Below are 22,393 nucleotides of genomic sequence, written 5' to 3'. Positions count from 1 at the left end.
TACCTCAAGCGAGCACGTCTGTATGTGCTGTGTTCCTGATTAAACATAAGTAATGCAGATTTTTCTGTTATTAATCCCAAACTGAAGGCAGCAATCAAGAGTGTGTTAATTACTCTTGGGAAATAGAACAATTAGACCACTACAGTTTAATGGTGTTTGGTTACAGATGAATGGAAAGCACATCAGAAGGATTGGCAAAGGCTGTAGCTCACATTTGCTTCATGTGTTAGTTAGCATGCTTACCGCTGACAACAAGGAATAAGAGTTCAAAAAGGAATAGCACACCTGGAACATTCACAAAATGTTAATGTAAAAACATGCACTGACTGCTGGATTTAGTTTGGATTCAGGTGTGGCTGCATGAAGGAATACCTTCTCTTCCTACTAAGATATGATGCCGTGATTCATTGTTTTAGCCAAACTAGCAGCAGCGCTCCGGGGACAACAACATCGGACGGCCAGTCGCGTGGCCGTTCCAGACTGAAATATCACAACAGATAATACATTAAATTTAAGTACATTTGATTAAATTTGATTAAATAATGCCATGACATTTCTGTATATTCATGGTCCCCAGAGGATGAATCATTTTGACATTGACTTCAAACTAACGGTATTCACATCTTTACTTAGTGTCTACTGCTAATTAGCATTTTTTTACATGATAACACAAGAAACTAAGACGAAGAAGATGGTTAACACTAACATTGTCATTGTGTCATGTTAGCATGCTGACGTTAGCATTGTGGTACAACCTCAAAGGGCTGCTAGCATGGCTATAGACATGCTAGATTAGCATTAGTATGCGGTGTTAGATACTGTCACTTTCACAAGGAGTGATGCATGCTAAAGAGTGAGGAAAAAACATCCAGAAAAGCACAACACACTTATAACTAAACCTACTGTTAAAACAAGTGTATGTATCACCTGCTAACATATGAGTTATGTCCTAGTGCTTAAGTATATGTAGATAGATGTAGTGGGATTTCAGAATCCATTTTTTTGTCCTGTATATATCCTTCCATTTTTTTTTTCTTCTTTTTTTTTTTAGATCAAACGGCTGTTTTTAGTCCATGACATAATACTCTTGTACTGATAGTAGGCTACATGTATTTCAAGTACTCAAAAGGCCCTGAAGTTGTCCATTTTCACACATAAATCGATGGGATATAATCTGGAATGCAGTTGAAAGCAGTGTTTGTAAGTAAACACTGACAATCTTCGGGATGTTATTTAAATAAGAAGTATTGTCTTTTAAATCTAATCTATGTCTTTTTTTAATAGAATAGACATTGCTGTTATCTTGCAGGAACGCAGCAGCGTATTAATTAAAGGACTGCGATTTTCTTTACCTGCTACCATTACTCTTATAGTGTCACCATCTCTCTGCATTGACTGTATGGCGGCTGTGGAGTCCTCTGAGACGATTCCAAGAGGTCATGTCTCATTTCTGTTGTTGCTTTGTGTGTGGATGTGTTGTGGAAAGCCACACAACAGAGTTGTGGGTTGTCTCTACGTTCTGCTTTAGCCACAGCGAGATCTGGCAGCAGGTCAAGAACTTTGTGAGAGTTTTACAAAAAGTGAGAGGCGACTAGCAGTCAAAACACAAGAGCTTATTTTTTCCTTCCAAGAAATGGGATGAGGACGAGAAATACGAGAAAAGTCAGACCTCAAGTGCAGTACAGAATTATCAGCATTCTAGCTCAAATCTGTCTTCTCATCCTCTGTAGCTACTACTGAGCCCAGGTCCATTTAATCAGCTCATGCAAATTATGTGCAAGTGAAGATCTGAGTTTGAGTCTGGGAATGAAAGAAACAACCCCATCCACAGATTGATTTTCAGACTCAGATATAATAGGCATGTCTCAGCTCTGAAAAGAATATTGAAATGTAGGTATGGTTTAGAAAAAGAGTCAGATTGAAGAATTATATGACTGCACGGTGGGAAGCCCCAAGCCAAGACTGGCATCACGGTATGGGGCCATTAAAGCGTAATGGCATCCAGCCACCACACTTGTGCTCCCTCAGACTATTGATTTGTTCTATTTTGGGAAGTTGCTTTATAGCAAAAGAGGCGTGCGGTGTTATTGTTTTCCTGATCAGCCACACTCACAGTTCAGTGCAAACTTAATGCTTGAGGTGATGTCCAGGTCGCTATGTGATCTCTGTTCCTGCATAATACTGCATTATGTCACCCTCTTCTTCCCGCCGCACTCCTCCAGTCTTTCTTCACTGGAGAATAAAAATAGAGAAACATGGCAGATGAAATCTCCTGAAGACATTTACAGGCAAAAAGTAAATATAGACTCATCTGCCATTTTTTATTTTTTTTTTTGCACACAGTGGCTCGTTAAACAGAGTGATACACTGAGTTATGTAGCATGTATAAAGCATATACATGTGTGTTGTAGCCTTGTGATGAAGTTCATAAGCCGTAGTTGGTCTGATACACAAGTCATCGTGTCGTCTGCATAACGATGCACCTCCAGTCAGTCAATAACAGCATAAAGAAGTTTAAACATGCTGCCTTTTAATCTTCACACACCTGTGTGTTTGTCGGACTGTTGTATAGAGAAATCCATAAAAATTGCCAGATGCAATTAAGACGTCAGAATTGTGGAGGGTGAGTTTCAGACCCCGTTTGATGACCACCTGTATCTAACATGAGGTTAGATTGACCCTTAAAACGTTACATAAAGCAAACTAAGCATCAAGCTTTAAAGATTTAAAGAATATTTGTGTGGAAGATTGAGCCAAAATCCCACCTGAGCAATGCAAGAGGCTAGTTTCTCATACAGGAGACGTCTTGAACCAACAAAGGCTTTTGCATTAAATACATTTCAGTCAGAGCGTTCAATACTTTTTCCGTGTCCTTCCATTTTATTACACATAACTTAAATTCTGGACTTATTTGTTTGGTTTTCTTTGTATGTGTGTATTACTTGGGTCGTCTGGTGTAAATGTATTGTCAGTAGTACCTTTTAGAAATATATTTACTGAGAAGAATGGTGATGCGGTCAATACTTATTTTACTGTATTAGTGCGAACATAGAGACCTGTTGCACTTGGACTCTTGCAACACATTTCCTAGACACCTCCTTTATAGATTCAAAATAAAGAGATTTAGTCATTGTGTTAGCCTCTATTTATATTCATTCATTATATTCCTATTGTCACTTGTAGAAGAGTCTCTACAGATCTATTTTAGAGCACCACACAGCTCTTATTCCCACAATAAATGGAATTGTTATCCGCCTCAATGAGTGTGTGTAAGCATCTTTAATCCCTGCATTCTCCCAGTATTATGCCTGCTTTTAAAAAGCCCGGTTGAGTGCAGCTGGGGGAGAAGGATAACGATGCTAAACAACGATAACCTTGGGCACCGCCATTCAGCCGGTGAGCCAGCGGCGGAGCGCACTCCTGTTCTTGAAGAGAGGTAGAAATAAAGGTGAGAGAGAAAAGTGTTATTTGAGTAAACAGAAGGCACGGAGCCAACAGTGGGGAATGAAAGCAGTGTTGAATGTTTGGATGAGTAATGCTGCTGCTCCCGTGGTCATGATGCTCACAGAGCAGCGGTGAGTGTGTACACTGGGGCTGGAAGCAGCGATGCTCAGTTAGGTGTCCTGTGTGGAGACGAGCCAATATTAGTCTACCGAGCTTATAAACTGTTGCTGCGACATAACTCCCAATCTTTCTGCCACAGGCTGCCGCTCACTGCTGATTGAAATTATAGCACCCGAGCAGATCTGCTTGTTTGGGGGTGGGGGGGGGTGAAGCTTCTTAAATATGTCCTGCTAACAGATAAATAATTAAACGCCGTCAGTGTTGGATTTCAACGAGAGGCACAGATGGGCAGCGAAAGAAGCCGCAGTGGCAGAAGTTTCGTTTGCAAATTTTGTATATTGCCTCCAACAATTTACTATCTATTACACTGCATATGTCGCCACAGAGCAGTCCAATATTAACACAACTCTACAGTTAAAGATGCACTTGGCTCCTGGTCCAAACTGATAAATGTGGAAATGTTGCCTCAAGTAAGAGGGAGGGTATCCAAACATGTCCCTGGCTTCTTTCTGTCCAAGCAGATGGCATATGTAAATGTTTCAAGTGAGTGCTTGTTATGGGTGATCATTCTAAAAGAGGAAGTTGGATTGGAGGCATATCGGAGTCCGGCAGGTTATTTTTAGACTTACTGCAGCACACCTCAACCTTTTAAAGCACATCCCCCGGGCTCCATCGGAGCATTCATCAATGACCCTGCCGTGATAGCGGCCGCTGGTCGCGATGAGCTGTTAAACCCCGATGACCCGGAGCACAACTCTTTGTTAATGTTCCTCCTGAAGGACAAGACGCTGTCACTGGAGGACGGTTAACCTGGAGTTCTGCTTTAACGGTGGTTTTATTCTGGCAATGGAGACGCTTGGAGACAAGTTCTGTACATTTTTTATATGCAAAGAGAAGCTATTTTTTTTAACCAGTTGTTGTGTGTATATAGATTCATCATCTCACTGTCTCCACATGTTGGATATATTCATCAGCACATTTAGATTTGCCATATTGGGCAAACTAGTCATGTAAATATTATCTCAGCTCACATGACATAAACCTGTTATTTGTCCATAATGTACAGACACAGATGGGGAAGAAGGTCTCAAGGTTTTCTGCTCCAGCTACTTGAGTTTATATTAGAGAATGTAAAAAAGGTTCATCAATATATATATATATATATATATATATATATATATATATATATATATATATAGTTGTGTCCACAACTTTTAACGCTGCTGTCTTTGTCAGCTCTTGTTTTAGCTCTTTTTTTTTATCCTCAAAGGCATTATCCTTATATTTTTTCACTTGGAGAAATTGTTCTGATTCAATAGTTTATTATATGATTTACTCACCATTTAGATTTTTAGAGAATAATTGTGTATCTGTTGGTGTCATTTCTTAATGTTTCTATGTGCTTATATATATTTGTAAATATTAACCACAATAAAATGCGGCCAATGAAATATGTAGTTATTTCATTCACTTTCTAATGTGCTGGAGTAAATTATGCAACTGCATTTTGTGGCACACTTCCATTTGCACAAAAACAACATGCCTTTTCAAGAACTCTATACACACACACACACACACACACTTTGAGGACTGCATTAAATAACATCATATTGGTGATGTAATCTGTTCTGCAGCAACAGAGCAACACCGCCTTTTGCTTCCTGAACATTTCCGTCACGCATTTCAGAAATGCCGTTCCCCACGAGGTGCGACGAACGTGACGTCTATATTTATTTATTTATTTGTTTGTGTGTCATTTGTCTGATTTCTCCCTCGTTCTGCACGGCGTTCAGGAGTGAATCCTAACGAGCGGAATCGACGCTCGGTGCGAAGCGGAGCCTAATCTTGTAAACGCTGACAAATCTCCGAGTGACGGTCGTCATCTTCATCTTCGTGGGTGACAGCGGCACGGAGAGGGGCGGGCGGAGAGGCTTGTTTAATCTCCGAGCCGTGGAGTGATCTGTGGCTTTCGTACTCGTGCGGGCGGGAGGTGTTTGTCTCTTCTTTCTCGCTCTGTTTCTCTCCTGGTTGCTGTGGCGACGCCTGCCGCAGCGCTTTGCCTCTGCAGACTCCAGCAGCATCATCTGGGCAGATCTCGTAGTGGAAGCCAAACCCGGCTACACGTGTTATGTAACAGGCTGTAAGCGCTGTACCTGCACATTAGCTCGGGCAGGACATTACTGCTCAGATCAGTTCCTCTCATTCCCTCACACTTTATTAACTCTTCAGGGTCTGCGAGCGCTTCACAGCGTGGTCCTATGTTTACCCGATGTTTCTATTAATAGCTCTGCGAAAAAACGGCACAGAAATTTGGTTCAGATGTTACCGGACGCTCCAGACTCTCCACTTCCATTTGCACACACCCCATGAAGTCATTTCATCTCAGTCCCTCTCACATTTTGGTGAAAGTAGTGACAGACAACACTTCTACTCAAAAAATGATGATACAAAATATGGTATTAGACATTTATTTACATTAAACTACCATTGTATTCATATATTTCACTGCTTTTGTGAACCTAAAACAATTTCAAGCACCAAAACAGTTCGTCCACATGAGAAAAGGTATGTTTTCAAAAGAGTGTTTCAGCTTTAGGGCCATATTGTCTCTTTACACTTGTGCCTTAGGACAATGGTGCCTCATTATATAGAGAGCTGAGATTGTTCTGCAAATTCTGATATACAACACATGAGTATGTATCATATGCAAGTGCCTTTAAAAAAGGTGAATTTAGGAAATTATGTAAAATCGAGAAAATGACCTCAGAGGGTTAATGAACCCGTCACAACGCAGCAAATCAAGAACATTTAAAATGAGCAGACTGGAGTCCCAAGTCAGATTTCACTCTCACGCTTGTGATGGACCTGTTGCTCGTTCAGGACTTGTTGGAGCAGCATTTTGTCGCAATGATATTTCTCCCTAAAAAAAACATCCTGACCTTTTAACTATTCTGTATTTTGTGGCCTGTTTTATCCACAATTCTGCTCACGTACCAAACTGCTCCTCTCCAGCTCACGTACCGTCTTTACTGTCCTCCTCTCCAGCTTTCCCCTCCTTTTCCTCCTCCATCTCTCTTCTTTTCGATGGTACACCCTCTTTGCGGTTGTAGACGGTGTTCCTTTAAATGAAGCAGCTAGGAGGGGCAGCCTTTTATTCACCATGGCGTAACGACAACCAACAGCAGCAAAGTAACTCTGCTGTCTTCAATTAATTAGTGTTTTGTGTCTGAAGAGGCATTCTGTATCGTCTTTGATGTTTGGGCTCCATCTTTTCTGATGTTCATAGAAGACGAACAGAGGGGTGAGTCTCTCACTACGTACGACCACCTCACGTCAGATAGCTAGCAGGGAGCTAACGGGCAGCAAGGCTGTTGTTGGACAGCTGGTGGGCAGAAAACGCTCAATTAAACTTTTAAGCACTTCAGACTGCGTCATTGTTTGATATTCACTTCAAGACCTCCAGGATTTATAGCATGGAGTTAGCTTAATAGGTCTTTTAACTGAACCATAAGAGGTTGTCAGATTGTCAAAACATCATCAGACAAGACTTTCCAGCGGTTCGTCGTTTGAATAGCTGGCTGTTAAAGAAATAAAATGCCACTTTTGAATGTCAGACTTGATGATTGTCGTTTTAAATGTTCTCCCTATACGACATTCACGACATTAAAGGTTCTTGAAATTCAAAGCATCTCAAGTGCCTCTACGCGGCTCTCAACATGGCGGCTCGCAGCGAACGATGCTAAAAGGGAAACAACGGCAGACGGAGCTCACGGTGTTTACCTGAGGGCGGGCATTCAGCCGCGTAGCTAGCCGGATACGCTGTCATGTACTAAAAACACTCAGAGGGAGTTTATTAGTGCATCTGAGTCCATGTCTGACAGCTGGCTAGCCGATGGTCGTCACTCTGCACAAGGCGTGTACACTGTTAGCTCTGTTAGCTCCGTCAGCACTGTTAGCACGCTGTTAGCACCATTAGCTTCTAGCCTTAGGCCGCGTGGAGGAAATCCCTCAATCATACATTTGTGCTGAATTCCATATGAAGGGGATCTTTAAGTTATTTCAAGCATAGCACTATTATAATATTTGAAAAAATGTGAGATAAACTGGTCTTTTTAAAAATAGAAAACTAGCCACGTTGACTTTTCTCCAACCGTCTAGTTTTTAATACAAAAAAACCCTCAGGAATATGTTATTCTTATCGAAGCAAAACAAGGTTGTGATGTATGTTTGATTCTTTGTGAACCAGAAACACAGGCCTTGTAGTTCAAATTAAATAATACATTATTCAGCACTTACTATTTCCCTCCACATTCCTGAGGGATGTCATGTATCCTCTGGGGACGCCACATTCCTGTACATAGCCACTCACCAGAGGCACTGTTGAGGTAAGAGAGCAGCAGAGGTACAGCGCTCGGCTCTGCACAACCACAAACAGACACTCGATGCTTTTAAAAAGCAGCGTTTTGTAATAACCTTTAGCTTTCTCTCTTGAGGGATGCAAAGATTTGTTTTGCCGAGTCCCCCGAGAGAACGGCAGCCAATCAGAAACCTTGACGTTTCCATTTATAGCTTATTTATCAGTGCAATTCTTGCTTCTTTTTTTTCTCCATAATAAGAATTCTTAAACAAAATTACACGTTTGTTTTTTTTCTAGCACATTTGCAGTCTTCCTCATTAGCGTGGGCCACCGTTTCTTCCCACGGCTCGTTTCTCTGCGTACGTTTTGTTATCTCAATCAGCTGATTGCCTCGCTGCTGATACACAATCTGGGAAAGCGGAGTAGAGAAACTCTGGAGCGAACGTTCAGGCAGTGGGTGTGTGTGGCTGAGGCTCGTGTGTGTGGGAGTTCATCAGCTCATTACAGACTAACCATTCTCTTTTGTTCGCTTTAATGTGAAAGAATTTATTTCCAGTTTTCGAGCCAATGTAGGCTACCTATAATTTGCACATCTCCTAGCAACAAGACTTTGAACAAACTAAATATAACTACTTGCTGAGGTGTCACTATTAGGCTCAGTGCCGGCGGCTAAGAATGGATTGTGTTGTATGTATGTATGTATGTGCATGGTGTCTCTATGCATTCGAGGGCTTCCAATAAAAGATAAATGCATGTCTCCATATGCAAAACACCTTGGAAAAAGAGGTAAAGCAACTACATTTGCTCATCTCGAGTTATTTATGTAGCCTCAAGGTGAACGCAATGTACTTTACCCTGCCATACAATGTGAAAAACAGTAGTTAAAAGGCCTGACATTATGAGTCTTAGTGCCAATCTTATCCACATCATTTCATTGAATGCTATAGGAATGCAACCGTGTCTGGATTGGATCCTGGCCTGCATCGTGATTGGATCTCAGCCGGGTGTTAACACAATCAGTTTGGCCCAACAAGTTCCTGCTGTCGGCTCGGCAAAAGAAGCAACAAGAAAAACGGGCAAAGGAAAATTAATTGGAGCCCAAACGGCAACAATGTTAACAATCAGCATGTTCTGTTGGCTTGTTGTTCACCTGTGCAAAAGAAGCTGAATATTATAAAGACCCTCATATTTACTATCGTCTTTGAGCAATTGGGTCTCTCTTTTTTTACATTTGGATTGTGTCAAAGCCAACAGTACATCTTAACCAGTTAGAATTGAAACATAAAATATATTCTCAACTTTGAATGGACTTAATACCTCCAACCCCAAGAACAAACCTCCTCAAACAAACAGTTATTTTTCGTGCAATTACTGCTTGGAATTCGCTACCTCCTCATATAACTCACACACAATAATCTGTCATTCAAAAAACAATTAAAGGCGCACCTCAGGACATCAATCACTTAACGTTTTCCTTTGCTTTTTGGTCATCTGATTTTCTTGTATAAGTTATGGTTGAATTGCACTAGGTATCTGACTGTACTATTTTTATTTGTGTTTTTATTCTGTTTGTGTTATTTTTAACTGTTTGTTTCACATTATGTTTTGCACGTTTTTGTATGTATTTTGTCCTTTCTGTGGACCCCAGAAAGATTAGCGGCCGCTAAGGCGTCAGCTAATGGGATCCAGTAAATAAACTAAACTAAACTAAACGTAGATGCACAACTCTCCGCAATTATATATAGTAAATGTGTCATTTAATTCACTTTCCAGGGTTTTTAATGAAGTGAAAATGAACGACTACTGTTATCATTGCAGTATATACGAGCGTGTATTAACTATGTGGATGCTGTGGCTCGTGTATACGACTTGGTTTAATGGAAAAAAATAAAAATTATAAGTTTTGGTACCAACCAAATTGCTATAATTTACTTTGAGGATTATGAACACGAAATCAAAGAACTCAAACGTCTCGCATCATAGCGGGGGTTTAATGTCGGCTTACCACGAGCGACCATATAAGAGCAACATGCAGATTTTACACCTTTTTTTTTTTATTTGTGCAAATTCATGGTTTGAATTAGTGTGAGAGCTGAGAGTCTTTCATATTCAATGCTATGGACACATGTCAGTCCATAGTCTAAAAGTAGTATGATACAAAATGAAAACTCTCGATAAAGGCCAGTGTCAGCAAACTGATACGTCATTCAAAATCTAGAGGGGCATAAAAACCCTCCAGAGAGCTGCTGGTTGTCTCTGTTGAGTGAAGTGGGGTTTTAATACAGAGTGGAGCTGAATGTCACCCTCCTGTAGCGCCAGCCTCCCCGGGGCTCCCTCTCTGACCGTGACTCCTCCTCCTCCCCGGCCTCCTGCTGGATGGTCTGTCTATCTTCACGCTCGCCGCACGCAACACATCGGCACACCGGCGGCACCGAAACGCAAGCTCGGCTCTTTCATCCGGCTGTCACGCGGGCTCGGCCCGCTTTGACTCCCAGCGTTTATCGCAGCTGCGGGCGTGACACTAGAAAGTGTACGACAACCGGCTTTTGTACGCGTAGGCCGCCCCTCATCCTCGGGGGAGTCATTACTCGGGATGATCTCTTCGGGCGCCGCTGAATCCATGTTTGTAGTCGGCATCCTCTCTCTCCACGGCTCCCTTCCAGGAGCGAGTGGGCGCTCGGTTCACTGAGCTCGTTGTTCAAAAACAAATCATGGCGTCTCCCTCTGCACCTTAACCAAATAGGGGCCACATCAGGAGTGACTGGCCACACATTAGCACAATTGGATTGAACTCACTCTGTGTTTCTGGGTTGGTTGTGACAGGAGAGAGGAATGTACTTCTGTGTGTGTGTGTGTGTGTGTGTGTGTGTGTGTGTGTGTGCGAGCGACACGTTGGGATTGCTCCAACAATCTCATCCGTCCTTTCTCAACAGAAATTAGTCATGCCCACATTTCCAGTGCTCTCCACTGATGTCAATAACATGTATTTTAGCGCAAACAAAGCCCATTGATCCTCCATCAGAAAGCGTTTGATAGGCCACCAATGAAGGGTCGGGTTCTGATGAAGATAACGTAGCTGGAGATTGGATGTCCACTGAATGGCGGTGGAGATTTAAATGTTTGAAAGGTCTTCATTCTCGCTCCTGCCAAATTCTTCAGAGTTTAATTTTTGACAAAAGAGCCGTCTCCTCTCCTCACCCCTCCACGTTTTCTTTGTTGCTAATCCCCTTTCCTTTTGTGGCCTGTTTCCAGATGTGTTGGTGAATGGGAAGCCATGTGACTGCGATGTCATTGCCGACTGTAAAGCGGGTGACGCTGTGACCCTGGAGGTGCAACTGACCAATCGGAGCAAGAACTCAGTGGGACCCCTGGCTCTGACCGTGGTGCCATATCAGGACTACCAGAACGGAGTGCAGAACTACGATTTGGGGGACGCGGTCACCTTCATCGGCTCCAACACCTTCTACATTGACACGGTCAGTGGGAGCTAAGCAGACGTCATAACGGCATTTTAACTGTCAAATATAATATATAACTTCTCCTTTGAAGATATATTGTATTTTTTACTAGTGTGTTGTCAAATCACTAGAACTATGTTATATTATTAAATGTTTAAATACTCGAAGATGCTAAACAATATTTCCACCAGTAGTAAAAGCACATGCACAATTCAGCCCATTTAAAACAAACCATGAATATTTGATATAACTGACAATGCTCCGGGCATATTTAGGCATATCACCAACAGAATTTGTTTTCCTTTCGTTTACTTGCTTAAGTTTATGGTTTCCTTCAGTCATGTAATTATGGCTGAGTTTATTCTTGTCTACATGATAATAGCACAGACAGTACAGTAGTAGTAACCGTACAGTTTGGGAGATTACACAACTCAAGCATGTTTCAAGTCACTGTAAAAATGTGACTCTAGAGCGTGCACAGCAAAATAGACTAAAACCACAAAAACATTGGTATGGTCCTTTAATTAATGTCATGGCTGCAGTCTTTAAATAAAAAGGCCCTTATCAGAGAAGGGATCCTTCGTCTGTAACACGTTGTGACTCCTGCATGTTAAACAAGCTGGAGACGATTAAAAGCTTCTTGGCTGATGACCAAAGAGCTTACAGCCTAAAAAGCAGATAAAAGCACAAATGAAATACCTAAATGTGCAAACCAACTCCATTTTGGGAATTGTTCTCAAACGAAAATGGGGAAACGTTGCCGCCGTCGCCTGCCGGCTTCACTGTCTGTCAGCGTGCCAGGTTGTGTGTGTGTGTGTGTGTGTGTGTGTGTGTGTGTGTGTGTGTGTGTGTGTGTGTGTGTGTGTGTGTGTGTGTGTGTGTGTGTGGCGCGGCCGAGAGGCGGCTGCTTATGATTCCTTCTGCTGTCTTTGCCGTCGCCAGGTGAAACCCAAAGAGATCTCCGTCTGCGTCGGTGCCCTGCTCTTCCTCTACACCGGAGATTTCTACCTGAATATCAAGTTCCAGGACGACAGTGCCGGACGGGAGCTTCCTTTGGCCTGGTTCACTCTGCCCAGTGTCCACATCCGAGCCCTGGAGGCTCAGCCGCTGGCCGGGGCCTGAGGGCCTGGTGGCGGGGGAGGGGGAGGAAAAGTTTTGTTGATGTTGTTCTCTGTAAATACAACATTCTTGTGAATTGAATCACATGTAAATATAATTTTGTTAAAGGTCAGAGTATGTACACAGTTGAGGCCGCAGACTCACACGGACACACACTCCTGCACACGTCAGTGTGTACGTTTGCCATCTAACATCCGTGTGGTTGGCTGTTCTCTTTCTTAATGACCACATCTTAAAGGACATCATTTAATTTCAGTGGAGTCAATGCAATCAGTTGACTCACTTGTGTAGACAAAGTTAATTTGCCTTGTGCTTTTGCGTTATGTTTGAAAGATGAATTCTCACCACTGACCGATGGCGAAAGACATTGACTACACTGAACTTCAAGGGGAAATGATATTGTTCCTACTATGGTATTGTTATGATACTCCATACTCTGCCTTTGATTGGCTTAGCCTGATATGTTTACCCCGACCCAATCTCTCCCCTCCGGCTTGAACCGAACAAGTTCAACCAACGAAAGCAGCTGGTACAAGCCAATCATAGGCAGATGGGGGCGTGGTCATGTCTTTGCCATAGTAGCATGACCCTGTAAACGTAGTCATGTGACATTAGTCGTGTGGCACCAGGTAGCGGCCCACGGCCTCCACAGAAGAGTTTACCGCATGGTTTGCCCGGTAAATGTGAGACGGGGAAAAAGGTGCTACAGTTGCGCTGACTTGAATTAATGTGTTTTACGGTTTTTATAGTTTTAGCTAGCTAGCTAGCTAGACTAATCACAACGAGTGGTAGCCAAGGAAGGAAATGCAAGTCGTCACTAAGCTTCTAGCACCACTAGTTCTAGGACATACGCAAGTTTGGTTTATTATGCAAACAAGCATTAATATCATTGTCACACCCATCTTTTCAAGTTTTTTTTTTTTCTTATCGCAGTGCCATTTATTCAATAGCTTATTTTGTTACCTTGCAAATCGAATTGCAAAATATCTACTGAAAGAAAATAAGACGAAGTTATGTTACTGGGCAGAAAACCTCAGAGCTACAAACCAACACTGGAAATGTGATGTCGCCAGAAACTATTGCTAGTTATGCACACATAAGATCTATTTATTTCTACTGCTGTATGGATATCTTCACCGCCACACTGAATTACATAGATTAGCCTATCATTATTTGTGACATATAATTGCTGTAAATAAATTTTAAAAGAAGCAGCCTGTGTATATTGTGACCTTATTCCAACAGTTTTTATTTGTCCATTATAACGTTGTGTCCATCTTCATTTTCTGCCTGCTGAGATGACCTTTATCACATTTTGGGAAGTTCAAGTGTGACATTCACATACACCGAAATCCATAAACACTGATTACCGGGGAAAACATCGCTGACTAATAATCATTTTTAGCATTTATTTCCGGAGACTGAGCAACAACCTCGCAGTTCACCACCAACACGTTTTGTTTAACTCGCTTTGACATTTTGAAATGCATAGAATGATGTCACATCAAATCCAAGACCTCACCATCGTTCATCATTCTGTGACTTTCTGATGCACTGGGAGTGAACCAGTAAAGCCACAGCACCACTAATATACTGCTGGGAACTCATTATCCACCTGGGAACCTGAATCAGTCAGTAACAATCTTGCTTCTCCAACCTCTCTGAGTCCCACAGGCTCCAGCAGCAGCGAATACAGTACAGTGCTGTAACCTGTCACTGTAGGCCCTTAATGGTGGACCACATGTGAACTGGGTGGTGAGGAGATGCCGGGGGAAGATTAGCCTCGTCGAAAGGCTAAAATGTCTTGAAGGGGGAGGGGGAGACCTGGGAGAAGAAGTCCGGGATTTCATTTGTATTTTTAAAAAAAAGGGTAAACTGAGAGCATGAGTATGTTATTCTCACTACATGACCACACACCTTACACCGGGAATGCATTTACGACAATTAAATGTAACCGTGTGCTCCAAAAATAACAATTTCTGAAACGCGGAGCATCCGTCATCCACAGAAACACATGAGAAATGCCAAATATCTTCCTTTTTTCCCCTCAATCTAATGATGTTTCCCATGAAGGTCACATTAGCAGCTTAGTGATCAAACAGTGTTGGTTTAAATACATCAGTGAATCCACACGGGTCACTGGTTATGCATACGACGCAAACCAATTCCAAAGTCCTGCCTTCCACGCTTATTCATTTATCTATTTATTTATTTGATTTGATTAAGAATAGAAGGTGTGTGAAAGAGTGTGTGCTGGCTTTGAAAAGTTAGAACTGGATCGCCTCGTCGATGTGAGAGTGCGGCTGCTGTCGACACAGTTCAGTCTGCATGAACTCACTTAACACATGTATGAGCTCCATCTCCTGCTTATTGTTTACTGACCCTCATAACCGTCTTCTCCGGTAAAGATAACTTGATTTCATAAGCCTCAATTACAAAGCAGGGCAGCAATTAAAAGTGTCCTTTTTTAAACTTATCGAAGCATATTCACCTTACACACATAATTAAATGCTGATGTCTGGTATGGACAAGCTGGAAGTATAAGAAATGGAGCTCCAGAGCAAAGAACTAAACCGTCTACAGACGTCCCTTTTATTGTTTCATTTGCTTCGAGAATCATTGACTGATAACGAGTACTTGAGTATTTCCCTCGAGCTCCTTTCACTCAATTAGATTACCTGATGGTTTGAGTAATTAGTTGTCTTGCGGATTATGAGAGTGCATCAATATTGGGGACTAAATAGGTGGCGGTTAAAAGCCTAAAAGTAGGCCTAAACTTAACTTAAAAACCAACCTTTTTTCTCGAAAATGTCATACCCAAACAAAAAAAGGTGTATCTCTGCAACCACTAGGGCTATTTGAATACTTTTGGTGTTATAATAAAAGAGTATAATGTGAGATCTTGTTAAGATGTGTAAATATCAGTCTGTGTGTTACTGGTTATAAGTAAATGAAGATTACATTTATACAGTTTTTAGACCATAGACCCCCCGGCTGACGCCGTCGGAGTGAGACCGGGCTGAGATGCTGCTCCCTACACTTCTTACAGTGCAACTGTATAGTGTCTTTTCCTCTTGACCTTCTCTGCATGTAAATGCAAATGCATGGATGTATTTTTCTGCCGTCATTCCAACATCTGAGGGTCATGCCACTGCCAGCAATGGGTCACACAAAGTGTGCATCATTTGTCGGGTATCACACTTAGTTCTGACATTTAGTTATACATTGTGTTGCCTCCAAACACAGATAACCCAGATGACATCATCAGGGTTTACTGTAATTTCTGAATATATCTCCCTTCAGGGCCACAGCAGAGCAGTGAAGTTCCCCTTCAAGGCTAATTTGGAATGTAAGAATGTAAGACACTAAACCTTTGAGTACTTTTTCTCCCACCTTTATAATACCTTAATAGCAGATTTAAAATCCTCGTGTCAGACGTTCATGAGTAATACAAATAGCGTTGCATCCAGAGCATCGGTGTGTGTTACGGCTCTCCGTAAGCCGACCTGACTGAGCGTCTTGTCTCTGGTTTAAATGAGGTTTCTTATCAGGACATCGCCACCGTATTATTAGCCACCAACCTTCATTGCCTCGCAGCACACCTGTAATTCTGATCGCAATCAGCCTGACAATCGCCCATCAATCTGTGCTGATGCGTTTCCTCCCCCAGCTCATGTGAGGGAGTCACAAACCAGAGAGGAAAATGAGTTGTCTGAGAGCAAACAAGAGCCTTTCATCGAGTGGCGGAGCAATCCCCACAGGGCCGCCGCTGAAAGACGGCACCGCGTGTCACTCTGCATGAACACATTCATGCAAATAAATCTCTTTCGGTGTTGAGTGGTGGGTCACGTCCATTCATATGTATCTGCAACCTTGATGTAAATGATGTCGGGAGTGGAGAGATGTGGGGTTGTTGTTGTTGGGGGGGATTAGGGTGTGTGCCAAATGAAGACGAGCGGTTTGACACCTGCACTGCTCCTTCACCGCCACGCCTGTAGCACTGGCAGGGAAACGCACAGCAACACCTCATCCGCCGCATGTTTACTGATCCACTGTGACTCCCTGACTTAATTACTGCGCTATCTGCAGCGACACATGAGCGGCTAAATGTGAAATAAACCTAAACTGAACTCTTAAAATGGAACTGCAGCTTACAGTATGCAGGAAGTTCAGTTAAAGTCTCCATGAAATGGAAAAATATATATTAATGAAATGTATCTTAATACAATCCCATTTATTAGCTTTTTCTTGTACTGCCTATTTATTTGCTCTCTTCTTTAAAGAAACGAAAATACAAAATCGAACCTTTGTTTTTCCAATATATGATTCACAGACGTCAATGAATATGTAACATGTTAGAAAGGCACCATGGTAAAGTTTGTTAATATGATGTAAAGCATTCAGTTATGTTGAATAATTTCCAATAAAGACACTGATCGTTGTCCAAGGAAGGAAACACATAAAATATAGATTGTAATTTAAAATAATAACCTTGAAGATTGTTGTTTCAATACATGTTTGTTAAAGGCACACTGAGTGCAATGTGCTGTTTAGACTCATACAAAGATAATCCTCTCTGTCATCACTTCTGACCCACTAGAAGTGTGTGTCTGAGTCTGCAGAGAACCGGCCTTCTGTCTGTATGTTCTCCCTTCTTTTTATTCTGCTGTGTTTGGCACGTTTCTGGCCATCAATCCTGATTTTTTTTTTTTTAAAGAATAACGACCAGCCGAATCGTTAGCACAAGTCCAAGAGGAGGCTACAAAAAATGGCAGAGGAAGCTCCGAAAAAACGCAAACATAGCGAAAAAGCCAAGTCAAGACGAAGCTCGTTCCAAAAGCTAAAAATCCTACACATTGTGCCTTTTAATGAAGTCAGGAGCCATCGTGGAATGAGGCGACAGAGCGGGGATTGAACCGAAGAGCGCTGCAGGCAGACGTGTGTTTGTAGGCCAAACGCTCACAAAACATCTTTTTTTTGTGGCGAGTGAACGTTTATGATACTTACTTTTGTTCGGCAAGATAATTTTTTATGTTTATGTACGGTACACGAGTGTGAGTTTACACGAGGAGGCGGATTCGTCGCCACGATGATGTCTCCGTTAGCCGTTAGCCAAAGTGACGGTCGCTAACCGTCACTTTTTAGGACGAGGAAAAGCCTCAAAAGTCACACGGGGGCGTGTTTACTGACATATTTTATATCGTAGATCGAAACGTGAAAATCACTCCAGTTTTAGTTCACTAATCACCTAAATTTAGACATTTAAACCCCAAAAAATATTGATTGTGAGACGCGGGAACCAGACGTGCACAAATGCTAACTCACATCCCTGGATTTTAAGACTCATTCCTGCAGCACTTTGCAATATTACGCGAACCGGCTCTCCTACGACTCATCGCGATGTTCGAGATCGTGGCTCTAAAAATCCCCAACGACCATTGAATTCCGTGTGTGTTAATTTAGCTGATTCCCATTGTTTGCCGCGAAGCCGTACATCACGTTCGCCTCGTTAGCGTTGGCGGTACCGATGCGCGGATGATGTACGATTCCCTGCCACACAACGCGCCGCGCAAATGAGTTGGAAGACAAGGATTTATCTCCAGACTGTGGCGAGTATCTCCAGTTTGTGCTTGTGCATGTACAGAGACGCCCGGCTGTCAGTCAGTTCATCCGGCATCCCTCATTCATCACTCACTACTTGTGCACGTCTGACGTTTTGGATCATACGTGGTCGTCCTCCTCCATTCTGAGGAGCATGTATCCGCGCCTGCAGGCCCGCGTGACGAGCCCAGCGATGGTACTGTAGGTTCGGTGTCATTACCATGGAGACTAATCTTAGCAGTTGCCATTATTAAACTTTTCTTCTCCCGAGCTTCTCCAGAAATGCATTAGGAGTTCTGTAGGTGGGCTGAGCGGGCACTCGAGATGTGAGAAAGGGGAGCTAAATATAGAGCGAGTACATATCCAGACGATGTTGATTAGTGGAGCTGTTTCGACTCCTAAATTGCTGCATAATGAAACGCTGCGGTTGACGTCTTGGCTTCTGCGTGCACTCGACTGTTCCCGTGTGTCACTGCGTTGTGTGTTTTCGCGGAGAATACGAACATTTTGCAGGGGTTTCATTTGAAGCCTCGAATTAAACTGGCAGGAAGAAATAAAAAAGGGATCCCTTAAGTCTTTTTGTGGCGAACCTTTGAAGGCTTTACCGAAGCAGACATGCCACCAGTGTGTGTAAAAACACAGACTACACTAAACACGACACGGCATTATGAATTCACATGTTGATAAAAAGCTTTTTAATTTGCTTTTCTGATCACTTGGTTCACTCTAGAAGGAGGTTTTGTTTCCTTCCACACACATTGTGGTTGTAAAAAAAAGAAGCAGATATCACAAGGAGACCAGACCTCACCTAAATTACCCAAATAAAACAACTACGTCTTCTTTATTCTCATGAGATGGCAACGATCCTCTTAATTAATATCAGACTGGAGGACTAGCGGTGTCCCAGGAAATTATTTGAAACATGAACAAGTGAAATAAATATAATAGAAAATGCGTTTGAAAAAAAAAGTAGCTACATAGTTGAGGTTTTGAGCCCAGTCCAGGATATGATTTTATGGATTTATTCTTTAATTATTTCCCAGTGGAAGTGAGAAAGGTAGCAGAGCATTTGCATCCGGTCAAAAGGAGAGGACCATGGAGTCTAGTAACATACAGTAGTATTCCATAGGATGTTATTTTAAGTATTCATTGGTACTTTATCCGAGTATAGGAACTTTTCTGGCCTGTTTCTACAATTTCCCCATAACAATGTGTTACTGTCTTAGTCTGTAATGACGTGGCCCACATTGTGCACACTGACTTGTATTCAGGGTGTTCTTCACTGTCCTAACACTTCTGCAATAACTTTAATTATAGGTTTGAAAATATCAATAATGAGACCAGAGTATGAATTTCCTGTTGAGGTTCATAAAGTATTCACTCTCTCTCAGTCAAGAGAATATATTTACCTTTTATTTCATCCATGGATCATTTCAAGGATAGCTTCTTTTCTGATATCAGGGGATTTGCTGTCTGCACTTACAGTGCTCTGGTAATTTCAGATCACTAATTATTAATGCTCAATTATCCCAATTACAAAGTCTTGGAATAATATTCAATCAACTCTTCAGTCTACAGGAATTCACATCACTCACAGTTGAAGAAAAGTGTATCTTAACAACTAACTGTGCAACAATAATTGAATTGTGGAAACACAGAACACTGTTAATCACAAGGAGGAACACATGTGAAATACGCCTCCATCAGTCCTTTGCTCCAATGCATGCTGGGAGGTTTCTTTCTGCCTATGCCTTTGACTGCTACTGCAATTAAAACTCATGCAAACTCATTCAAGCAGCATGGCTGTACATTTACAGTGAAAAGTGACACAAATAAAAGCCTTAAGGGGGTCTGGGGTCCATATCCTTTTAAAAAACAATCCCCGGAGGGAAACTGAGCAATTGTTATATAAAACTGTAAATCATAGCTTGTTTTATGAAAAAATGCCCAAAACTGCTGTATTTGGATGTATTGAACACCATAAGTAATATACAAGTGAAATATATGGTTTGGAACATGAATAAATCCAAACGTCACAGATGTGCGCAAATGCGCCCCAATGCAAATTTTGGAGAGCTCACCTGAATGTTCTCTGTTCTAAACCCTCTAACTTTCTTCTGCTTCACTTGATCAAAGTCAACCTTTGCAGAGAGAATGTTCACATATTGTGTTATGATTTGGGTTAGAGAATGTTCACATATTGAGCTATGATTTGGGTTAGAGAATGTTCACATATTGTGTTATGATTTGAGTTAAAGAATGTTCACATATTGTGCTATGATTTGTGTTAGAGAATGTTCACATATTGTGATATGATTTGGGTTAGAGAATGTTCACATATTGTGTTATGATTTGAGTTAGAGAATGTTCACATATTGTGATATGATTTGGGTTAGAGAATGTTCACATATTGTGTTATGATTTGGGTTAGAGAATGTTCACATATTGTGTTATGATTTGAGTTAGAGAATGTTCACATATAGTGTTTTGATTTGTGTTAGAGAATGTTCACATATTGTGTTATGATTTGGGTTAGAGTTGGACCTTACAGCTGCATCATTTCAAATAAATAATCATCCTGAAAGTGATTTTTTTATAGGCGAACCTGAAACCATTTCATTGTTTTTCTGTGTGTCATCTTCATTTACTCTTAACCAGTAGCATTTTTTTTTTACAATATTTACACATCTGAACAAAATATCACATGTGTACCTTTATTTTAACACCAAAATGATTCAAATAGCCCTAGTGGTTGCAGAGATACACCCTTTTTAGTTTGGGTATGACATGTTCGAGGAAAGGGCCTAAAAATAGGTTGGTTTTCTATGGAGCCTCAAGATGAGATCACAGTGAGGTGTGTTACCACGAGGCCCTTATTACTCCAGTTAGGGTTCGCTTCACTGACTCAAATTACCACAAGGATGCCACTTTGTGAACCTGCAGCCTCTGGACCCCTAAAGAGCTCTGTGGTTTGTAAAGATCTCCTTATATTCCTTCCTCCCTATAGCTTGGTCAAAGTGTGTGTGCGCAATAACGTGGATCCCATTGCGCGCCAGTCTGCCAGACTTCAGCACCATGGACAGCGCAGCAGCTGAAGCCCGACTCTGAGCTCCGATTCCCCCGCTGCCGCCGGGATGTAGAAGGGACCAAAGTGACCATCTGAGTCTCAGCAAACCCAGCGCGGTCCACATAACGAGTAGGAATGGTCAATGTGGGAGGTCACGCGGCGTGGAGACAAGGGGGTGTGGGGATGGGGAAGCAGTCACTTGTGCTCCAGCAGATATATTATCCCCCCCTCCCGAAGAGACAGTCTCCAAGAGTAAGCAGATACTCAGGGCAAGAATTCATTTGGATGAATCGTGACACTTGGAAAAACGAGAGGAACACAGAGACAGGCGGAGCAACGCCCACCGATTAGAGTCTGGAGTGCGTGGGGGACATCAAATGTGGAGCCTTCAAAATACGAGCAGTTCGTGACACGCACAGTTCGCTCGTAGGCCCCCGCACGAGGAAGGGAAACACGTTTCTTCTTTTCTTTTTTCTTCTTCTTCTAAATCATCTTAAACTCCTCAGCAGGCGGCGCAGGGAAGAGGACGTGTTGGATGTGCGCAACGGAGCATGTGTGCCACTCCGGATACGGAGCGCACTGTAGCCTTTTATTCCAGCTCTAAAGTGTTTTTGTTCTTTTCTACACATCCTAAAAAAAAAGAAAAGGAGACATCCATTTGGGAGAAGCTCTTTATTTTATTTATTTTTTGCGATGGAACCTGGAACGATGATTTGTTGCGTGCTTTGGAATATTCATATTTTGTATATTCCTCTAACAAGTGATGAGTTGATCCCGGAATAAAACAACTGAAAAGGGAGATGTGACCCATCTGCACATCGTGAGAGTAAAATTCCCCAACTTGATGTTCCCTCTGTGACCCTCCCGTCGAACCTGGACGACTCAGCACATAGCTGAAGAGGATGTCCGCTGTTTGCGAGGAAGATTTAAGGATTTTCACAGCAACTGGATTTTTGGGGATTTTTTTTAGTATGTGGGGAACGGCTGCTAAAAATAGCCCGCGTTCTGATGAGGTTGCAATGAACAGGTTGGTGTTTAGCTGAAACTTGCAGACACGAGGAAAGATGTCTTGTTATAGAACATTTTAAAATCACAGCAGAGACAAAGTGAGTGGAACGAGGACCCGTCACCGGCAATTCACGTGATTGGACGAATTTATTCACATCTGTATAATTCACTTTGAGGAGAAAAAGAGACCAACAGGCAGCTATTGGAAGCAGCTTGTTG

General features: G+C 42.1%; 1 protein-coding gene across 1 annotated transcript in view; it reads left to right on the top strand.

Annotated features, from left to right (window-relative positions):
* Nucleotides 1-12,501, top strand: part of trappc9 (trafficking protein particle complex subunit 9) — a gene marked incomplete at both ends in the record, with an annotated part of 158,179 nt that extends 145,678 nt beyond the window's left edge. The window contains 2 exons of the mRNA XM_079232134.1: nt 11,174-11,397; nt 12,322-12,501. Coding sequence (XP_079088260.1) covers nt 11,174-11,397; nt 12,322-12,501 — 404 coding nt within the window. The remainder of the gene's footprint in view (nt 1-11,173; nt 11,398-12,321) is intronic.
* Between the last annotated feature and the right edge of the window lie 9,892 nt (nt 12,502-22,393).

This window comes from Taurulus bubalis (assembly GCF_910589615.1).
Source record: "Taurulus bubalis genome assembly, chromosome: 16".
NCBI lineage: Eukaryota > Metazoa > Chordata > Actinopteri > Perciformes > Cottidae > Taurulus > Taurulus bubalis.
The sequence above is the reverse complement of the archived record's forward strand: the minus strand, read 5'-3'. Positions and strand labels throughout refer to the sequence as shown.